This window comes from Triticum dicoccoides, chromosome 3A (assembly GCF_002162155.2).
Source record: "Triticum dicoccoides isolate Atlit2015 ecotype Zavitan chromosome 3A, WEW_v2.0, whole genome shotgun sequence".
In the NCBI taxonomy this organism is placed as follows: Eukaryota; Viridiplantae; Streptophyta; class Magnoliopsida; order Poales; family Poaceae; genus Triticum; species Triticum dicoccoides.
Window position 1 is genome coordinate 303,101,795 of NC_041384.1, and position 9,375 is coordinate 303,111,169.

Sequence of the window (9,375 nt, forward strand, 5' to 3'; positions counted from 1 at the left end):
ATGTATCTTTATTGTTGGCGTTATCAGTAACGCCCATCTTTATGTACCTTAAACCCTGTGTAATTGGGGACGGGAGGGGTCTGACGCACTCTATATAAACCACCCCCTCCTCTGGCACAAGGGTTCGCACCCCCTGTAACTTCACGCATATTTCAATCGACCAAGTCTCCGGGCACCGAGACGTAGGGCTGCTATTTTCTCCGCGAAGGGTCTGAACTCGTATATCCTGTGTGCACAATCTCACAGTAGTTAGGATCTTGCCTCTACATTCTTACCCTCCTATTTTACTGTCAAATTTAGAACCGCCACACTATCCATGCATGCAAATCAATGCAACGGCCAGAGCATTTTCACGATGAAGGGACCACACACGACTTGCAAGAGAAAAATTAAGATGAAGATGCCTCGGTTAGTTCATTTGGCTTTGTATAGATGAAAATAAAATAAAATTTAGGGTTAGGCCTTGTATAGATGAAAGGAGCGAGTACACAAGTTGTACATGGATGCCAAAAGACCTGTCCACCGACCGGCTTCGCCCGACTCCACTCGACTCCCCACTCCCCAGCCCCAGCCCCAACAGAAACCCCGTCCAGACTGCGCCGCTTCGGCCCCAGCTTCTCAATCGGACATTAGGAGGGATGGGGAGGCGCCGCCGGTTCACGCAGCAGCCCACCAGCGACGACGACGACGACGACGACGACGAAGCCGTCCCGCAGCCGCTCAGAACCACCAAGCCCACAGCCCCCCTCTCCTCGGGCGCCAAGAAGCAGCAGCGTCACCGTGCCGACGAGGACGACCTGGAACTCGAGGAAGAGGAAGAGGATGAGAAGGACCTGGCGGAGTTGAGGAAGAACGAGGAGGAGGAGAGGCGGGAGGAGACGCAGACCCGCCGCCGCAGGGGCCGCAAACCCAAGCGCCCCGCCGAGGAGAGCGACGAGGATTCGCAGGAGAAAAAGGCGGAATCAGAGGAGGAGGAGGAGTCCCGCGAGGAGGATAGCACGGAGGCGGTACCCGTCGGGCAACCTTTTAAGGTGACCGGCAAGGGGAAGAAGCAGCGGAGGCATTACTTCTCCTTTGAGTACGAGGGCAACACCTTCGAGCTTGTAAGCGGCCGCCCTGCTTCTATTAAACAAAATTTTTTTTGTTCGATTTTATAGGGTTTTTGGATGTTGTAAATTTTGTTATGGATTTGTGTAGGAGGACCCTGTGCTGCTCACGCCCGAGCAGCAGAAAGAGAAGCCCTATGTCGCCATCATCAAGGTCTGCAATTGGTGACACAATTTTGCGGTTTCTAAGATATTAGTACATTGACATGCATAGAATTCACATAGAGGATATGCTATTTTGTGTCATCTTTTTCCAGATAGTCACCGAAAATTTCTATGTTAGGTAGTTCATTTTTTGCTAAGATACTGAATTATTAGCTAGTTTTCGTAAATTTAACAATGTTTTCTTCCTCATATGCTTCACATTGCAATCAATTGTTGAAAATGGTCTTCTTCATTTAGAAGACCACATGTTCACTGTGCTCTCTGCTCTAGGCTTGGTTTTGGCTGCACTTTACCCTGTGGTGTTTTTTCCATGGTTGAACAATGCTTTTATACCAGGCTTTAGGTAATGATCTATGTTGAGCGGTTTTCGTACGGCCTAGCTTGCATTCTATGATTGGGGCTATTGGCTATTCTCAGTAGTTGTGGAGCCAAAATCCCTCATCTCTTTAGAGCTGCATGAATGTTCTATGAATGCAATTGTCCTTACTTCTGTTACCTCTTTCTGTTATCTATTCATCTCTGGTGCAATTGGTTCTTAATAATGTATGCTCATTTATTTTATTTATCATGGAGCAGGATATAACAGAAAATGATGGGAGCTTATCGGTAACTGGTCAGTGGTTTTATAGGCCAGAAGAAGCTGACAAAAAGGGTGGTGGGAATTGGACAGCAAGTGACACAAGAGAGCTATTTTATAGTTTTCATATAGATGATGTGCCAGCGGAGTCAGTTATGCACAAATGTGTGGTCCATTTCATTCCACTGAACAAGCAGATTCCCAGTCGAAAGGAACACCCTGGATTCATTGTCCAAAAAGTTTACGACACAGTTGCGAAGAAATTGTGGAACTTAACAGATAAGGATTATGAGGATAACAAGCAACACGAAATCGATCTCCTCGTGAAGAAAACAGTGGACCGTATTGGACAGCTTCCTGACCGTGAACCTATAGATGTACCTGCTGACAGTACTGATCAGTTCTCAAATAAACGCGGTCTACGAAAGAGACCTCCGAACCCTTTAGACGTGTCGAGAGATACAACAGGCAAACCCGAGCAATTCATAAAAGCAGAGACACCTGGGAGTGATAATCTAAAGCATTATGCCATCCTCGCCAAATATAAAGCTGTCACTAACGCCACTTATCGTGATAAGTGGCTTGATAAACTAGTAGACACTATTCCATTAACATCAAAAGAAGGTGCTGAGGCTTCTCATGCCGATGCTGGCAGTGTGGCCAAAATTTCAAATAGCTCTTCATCTGCAAGGGATACTAGTTCAAGTGTAAGTTGCTCCTTTCTTGTAACGAGAATTGTTTACTGTTGCATGTCAAATTCATAGTTAGTAGAAGTAGTAGGGATCTACTATGTAGGTATATTAGGATTAGAAAGTAGAACATGGTTTCTTAGAGTAGCATTACATGGTCGGGGGTACAGAACATTTTCTCCGAAACTTGACAAAATTCCACTGTGAACATGAAACTCATATCCTAAAACGGTTTTGAGGTCAGCAAATCGATACAAGATACATAGGTGTCCTAGTGAACCTTGTGGGTTTATCAGCTGTAATTCTTATTGTATATATACAATAGTAGGTAAAATTGTAGGTATCAATGCTGTCTGGGGAACCCGTTAAGGCTTGTTGAGGTTTTAATGGTTTAGAAGTTCTCAAACAATATGAAACAAATACTGAAAAATCACACCTATAATATAAGATGATCCAATGGAGCGATTGGGAAAAATATGAGTTGATGTGCCCTTGGTAAAAATAACAATCATAAAGTTGTTATTTTTCATCTAGGGTACACAAAGTTGTATTTTCCAATCATTCCATTGGATCATCTTATATACCTGGGTCAGACTATTCATCTCTTCACCCTTCTCTTATTACATCACTACCCTACATTTTATGTCTTGTAAATTTGTCTTACATCGGACGTGAAAAGAGAAGGTAAGAAAATGTGTGTCGGTCGAAAGAGATATTTCACGTGACGCAAAATCATGAACGTAAAAATATAGTATAAAATATACATATAAATGTAAATTTTGTGGTTTTATGACTCATATCTTCTCTTATATCGAATTTTGCGTAGTGAATCAATATGAATGTAATTATTCGTAAACAAATGTAAATTCTAAATGTAATGATGTAAAGAAAACCATGGGTGTAATGCTATTCATCACCCAGGGTGCAGAATAAGTTACTTTACACCCGAGGTTTTTTTACGTCATTACATTCAGAATTTACGTTTGGTATACGAATAATTACGTTCATATTCAGAATTTATGTTTGGTATATGAATAGTTACGTTCATATTGATTCACTACACAAAAATTGCTATAAGAAAAGTAAGATACGAGTCATAAAACAACAATAGTCACATTTATATGTAGTGTGATAACATTATTGGATTGTTGGCCGTTGTATGACTTAATCCAGTTAGGTATCTGCCATATATTGTTTCACTAGCTAATTTCATTGTGCCTGTTGTCTGCTAAACTGATTCTTCTACTTCCTACATATGAAAAGTTTCAGTTATAATTATATTTTGTTATTTACATATTGTTGGCATGTCTCGGTTATTTTTTCTATTCACATATTGTTGGCCTAATTCTTCTACTTCCTCTACAATTATTTCTAATTTTAGCTAAAAATATATTATTATCAGCCAACAATGTGAACTGTGCATGCTTTTCCTATGGCTAATTTTGGCATGCTAAACTAAGGTCCATCCTTTTGTCCTATGTTTACTTGTTAACAAAATAGTGCATGCATCTACACTTATTTGTTGAAACTCCTTTTCTAGTTTTAGACTCGAATTTGCGGTTGCTGAACCATGTTGTGCTGAACTTACTTTATAATCTGCTGTGAAAAATAACACAAAGGTAGAAAAAGTAGGTGAGCCAAACAGAAAATACTTAAAAGCTTAGGAAAGCTAGATTATCATAATCCACGTCAGTGCCAGACACAGCCTTAAAATAAGTTCTGGTTCTGTTCTGTTTTCATGCTGGTTTGTTGTATTCTCTTATTGTTGCATTTCATAAAAGATCTAGATGAGCCTTCTACTTGTTTCTTGGATCCCTGTTTTTTTATCCTTTATCTTTCCTCCTTGGATGGTTGGTAATGATCTTCTATTTTCAGGATAATGAAAATTCATATCCACCAGATGTGGTTGTTTCAATAATGGCCTCCTTAGAAAGGTCTACATATGACGCTCTTCATGCTGACTTCCAGAAGTATAATCAGAAAATGAGAAAATTAGAATTCAACATCAAGGTACATAAGTATCCAGAACTTTGTTTTGGCCTATGTTTCTTGGGAACATCTATTTTCAACCTTAAATGCCAAAGTTGATATGATTATGTCCATATGCTAGTACTGAATAACTGTAATGCTAGCTACTTAGGGCTGGAGCTTCAAGAGTTCGCCATCATTCCCTCAAGATTGATAGTTTATTACTGTGGGTATGCATGTCTATGTCGATGGGCATCATATGTCTGCTCAACTAGCTAATTAGGAGGACTGGGGCTTCAAGAGTTAGCCATCATTCCCTCAAGATCGATAGTTTATTACTGTGGGTATGCATGTCTATGTCGATGGGCATCATATGTCTGCTCAAGCATTTCTCATCCTTCCACATATATTCATCTTACCTGGCATGGATCTTAAATATTGGGAAAACTAATTATTTCAGATTGTTCCCTATGAGTAAAAGTGTAAATTTAACACATAGAATCATGCGCAGTAAGATCCCAGCAGTTAGGAAAGTTAGGATTAGTTCCTTCCATAGGAGCCAAGTTATCCAGCTTCATATGACGGGGACATGTATCAATGCCAATCAAGATCAAAATAGTTGTTTTATTTCCTACCAATGCTTAGTCTAACTTATCCCTGAATTATCCAAGGATAATCCCAGATACATCATATTTCTTTGAAGGAACTATTTGGAAAATTCTATCGTTATTTTCATTTCTATGGTTGCTGTAATTACCATGCTACTATTTCATACCAATTAATGATATGCGCTCCTTGACAATTTATCATGGGATTTTTGTCATATAGATCTTTAACTCATACTGTTTATTTTGGATCCGCAGAATAGCCCTGTACTGCGCAGGCGACTGATGAACAAGGAGCTTGACCCTCCAGTTCTTTTAACCATGTCTCCAGATGAACTAAAGGTCTAGTAATTGTTTCATGTGCTTTACATTTTGTCCTTATAATAACCAATTAACCATTTTCTCTATCTCCTTCACGGCAATAATTATATTTTGCTTGCTAGTGTTAAGGAGTATTAGTATTGGTCTAGGAGTCCGTATTGGTCTATATTTCCTTCCTTGTACCCTAAGTCTTGTGTACTATATATTTGCTCTCCAACCATAACATGGTATCTTGAGCCTAGGTTTAGGATATTTTCTCCGGACGCTGCAACTCGCCCGCCCGGTCGAGTTCCTCTCCTGGTCTCTCTCCGTCGATCCTGTTCTCAGATCTTCTGGCGTTTTCTGTGACAAGAGGCGTAGGCCTTCAGAAGCTCCAGTGCATAGTGGATGGCTAAAGCGTGTTGATAATGTCAAGAGAGGCCGGGGTAGACCAAACTTGACATGGGAGGAGTCCGTAAAGAGAGATCTTAAGGACTGGAATATCATCAGAGAACTAGCCATGGACAGGTGTGCGTGGAAGCTAGCTATCCATGTGCCAGAACCATGAGTTGGTTGCAAGATCTTATGGGTTTCAGCTCTAGCCTACCCCAACTGTTTGGAACTAAAGGCTTTGGTGTTGTTATCGTCTATTTATAGGCCTCCGTTGATCTGCCACTTTGGGATCGATTCCCCTCTGCCTCCCTGGTCAGGCCGCCTCCTAGGTCTCCACCGAACCCCTCGGCATGGGCCCACCATCTCCTGCACGCCCAGTCGCTGTCGCCATCCTGCGTGTCAGCATGCTACCGCAAGCTCGTTCGGCTCCATTCCTGATCCAGGCCCCGTGCCTTCGATCGAGCAAATCGTCCGCGATTGGCACCTGTACGAAGCACATCCCCATACCCACGCAGCATGCCGCCCAGATTACTGCACCCGCTGGAATCTCGCCGCCTCTATCGTCCTCCGCCTCGCAGGGTGCTCCCGCCCGCTGTCCTCATACCGGAGGACACTATTAGGAAGTATTACTATTGGTCTAGGAGTACTTATTAGACCATGTTTCCTTTCTTGCACCTCAAGTCTTATGTACTATATATATGCCCCTTGGGCCTTGTAATAAAGATAAGTTGCTTTCATAACATGGTATCAGAGCCTAGGTTTAGGTCTCCCTCGATCGATTCTTGATCTCGTTCCTGCTGTTCTTGTTCCAATCCGCCTCCTCTGTCGATTTGAGCTTCCAGCTCGATTGAATGTTGCCCATTAGCTTCCACATGCCAAACATCTTCGAGGTCTAGATCGCCTACAAGTCCATGGTTGGGTTGGGCCTGGTTGGCCGATGCACAATTGAAGATCTCCTAGGCTGGGCCTGTTCAAGCCGCCGCTTGTGCGTGCTGCTGCTGCAGCTCCCTGGGTGACCTCCTTATGCCATGCGAGCCCACCATACCTTTGTCTGTCAGCCTTTCTCTGGTCCTGATCCTTTCTATACAGCTTTTGTGGCTGTTTGCCCTTGTTGTTTTCTTTAGGATTTTCTGGACTCTTTTTGCATTATCGATCTACGCCCATTGTGCCTTAGCCGCCGAGCTTCTTTCGCCGTCGGTTGTCGTGGGCTATGATTTTCTGTGCAATGCTTTATTCTCTTGATGTGCCATCTTCCTTTGACAAACTATCTTCTCTTGATACTTATCATGTATCTTCTAGTGGTGTGGTGTCTTCCTGTGATGTGCCACATCACATCTCTTCGTTATCCCCTTTGGCTTGACTCGACAGATTCTGAAGACTCTTCATGCTACGATGACACTCTCAAGACGCGGATTTGGATTATCATTTATTTTTTCTAGTATTACACTTCTTCAAATGCAATGCTATTGCATACGCTTTGCATTTGAGAGGGGGGGGGGGTTAGGAAGTATCAGTATTGTGGTCTAGGAGTCCTTATTAGACTATGTTTCCTTAACTTGCACCTCAAGTCTTGTGTAATATATATATATGCCCCTTGGGCCTTGCAATACAGATAAGTTGCTTTCATAACAGACACGATCCGCACTGCCGCTGCCTTCTCAGAGTCTGGCCGCTGCAGCCACCGGCTGTACCGCAACGGTCCATCCGCACCCAGGCTGACCGCTTCACCGTCCATCGCGGCCCAGGGCAGCCGCACCTCCAGTCTGCCGGCCCCCAGCTTGACACATCGAGCCGCCGGGCCTCCTACTCCTTGCAGTGGTCCACCCTGGCGACCACTCCACCAGCGACTCGCCATGCATTGTGCTCCTGCTCCATGCATGCTATGCCCGCACGCCCGAGCACGCCTTGTGCTATTTGCTGGACGCTGATCCTCTGTTTCCCTTGCTGTGGAATTAGCCTTTGGGTGTGATTACTTGTGGGCATCTCACCTGTATGGCCTCCTTCGCAGTCTCCCCTGCAAACACGATGGGTCCTGCATCATTATCAGTATTGTGGTCTAGGAGTCCTTATTAGACTATGTTTCCTTAACTTGCACCTCAAGTCTTGTGTAATATATATATGCCCCTTGGGCCTTGCAATACAGATAAGTTGCTTTCATAACAGACACGATCCGCACTGCCGCTGCCTTCTCAGAGTCTGGCCGCTGCAGCCACCGGCTGTACCGCAACGGTCCATCCGCACCCTGGCTGACCGCTTCACCGTCCATCGCGGCCCAGGGCAGCCGCACCTCCAGTCTGCCGGCCCCCAGCTTGACACATCGAGCTGCCGGGCCTCCTACTCCTTGCAGTGGTCCACCCTGGCGACCACTCCACCAGTGACTCGCCATGCATTGTGCTCCTGCTCCATGCATGCTATGCCCGCATGCCCGAGCACGCCTTGTGCTATTTGCTGGACGCTGATCCTCTGTTTCCTTGCTGTGGAATTAGCCTTTGGGTGTGATTACTTGTGGGCATCTCACCTGTATGGCCTCCTTCGCAGTCTCCCCTGCAAACACGATGGGTCCTGCATCATTGTCTCGCGTGTGCCTCCTAGCTTCTATCTTTCTATGTCTTCGATGCGTCCACCACATTCGTTGCTCTTTCGTGTTTCTCATGCATGCAATTCCACCACACCATTGTATGCCAACCTCCTTTTCTGATCTTGTCCTTTCTATACAACTTTCGTGCCCTTTCTGGTCCTTATTGTTTCTATTGGATTTTTGTGCCCATTCTCTTGCCGCCGAGCTTCTTTCGCCCCCGGTTTCTTGGGCTACTTTTTTGTGCAGTGCTTCATTCTCTTGATGTGCCATCTTCTTTTGATAAACCATCTTCACTTGATACTTAATCTTCCTTGTACGGTTGTACCCCAAGTCTTTTGTACTATATATTTGCCCCTTGGGCTATGCAATAGAGTAAGTTGCATCCATAACAGCTAGTACCCGACTAGTACAGTTGATAGGGCAAAGGATAACAAGACTGAAACTTTTCTATTTAGTACAAAGCATTTAGCTTCTACCTTTAAACATGCAACATATCTTATGCAAACGGCTTTTGTTGGAACGAAAATAAATACAAAAAAAGCTTTAAATGATTCTGCAGAAAGTGTAAAATTTGTTTGAGATAAATATTAGACAATGAAATTAAGGAAAATGAAGAATTTATTTTTGACTTTGGCATAGAACTAGAATAGGGGAAGCAGGGGAGAGTGATGCTCGTCATAGCTTGATCTTGACGTGTTGAGCTTGCCATGACAGAGGGGAAGTACAAGGGCACATGCTCTGCGGCTGAAAGTGCATAGTCCAATGGGAGTAGAAGGAATCATCACTCGGGCGATGCATGGCATGCCAATGATGTCGAGCTCTAAAGGTGGTTGCAGGCCATCATGATCATATGATTGAGAACAGTGAAAAAAGAAGAAGAAAATGACAGAGTGCATTGATATCTGGGACTTGTTAGATGAATTATTTCTTTAACATTGCCTGTGCCATTGCCATGTTGGGTTCGTCAGCCACATCTATATCATTTTTTTGTTTT

General features: G+C 43.8%; 1 protein-coding gene across 1 annotated transcript in view; it reads left to right on the forward strand.

Annotated features, from left to right (window-relative positions):
- Positions 1 to 537: 537 nt before the first annotated feature.
- The window catches only part of LOC119268106, a 31,672-nt gene continuing 22,834 nt past the window's right edge, over positions 538 to 9,375 (forward strand). Inside the window, exons 1-5 of the mRNA XM_037549613.1 lie at positions 538 to 1,103; positions 1,198 to 1,260; positions 1,848 to 2,555; positions 4,413 to 4,547; positions 5,369 to 5,452. Of these exons, the coding sequence (XP_037405510.1) occupies positions 639 to 1,103; positions 1,198 to 1,260; positions 1,848 to 2,555; positions 4,413 to 4,547; positions 5,369 to 5,452 (1,455 nt within the window). The 5' untranslated portion in view covers positions 538 to 638. The remainder of the gene's footprint in view (positions 1,104 to 1,197; positions 1,261 to 1,847; positions 2,556 to 4,412; positions 4,548 to 5,368; positions 5,453 to 9,375) is intronic.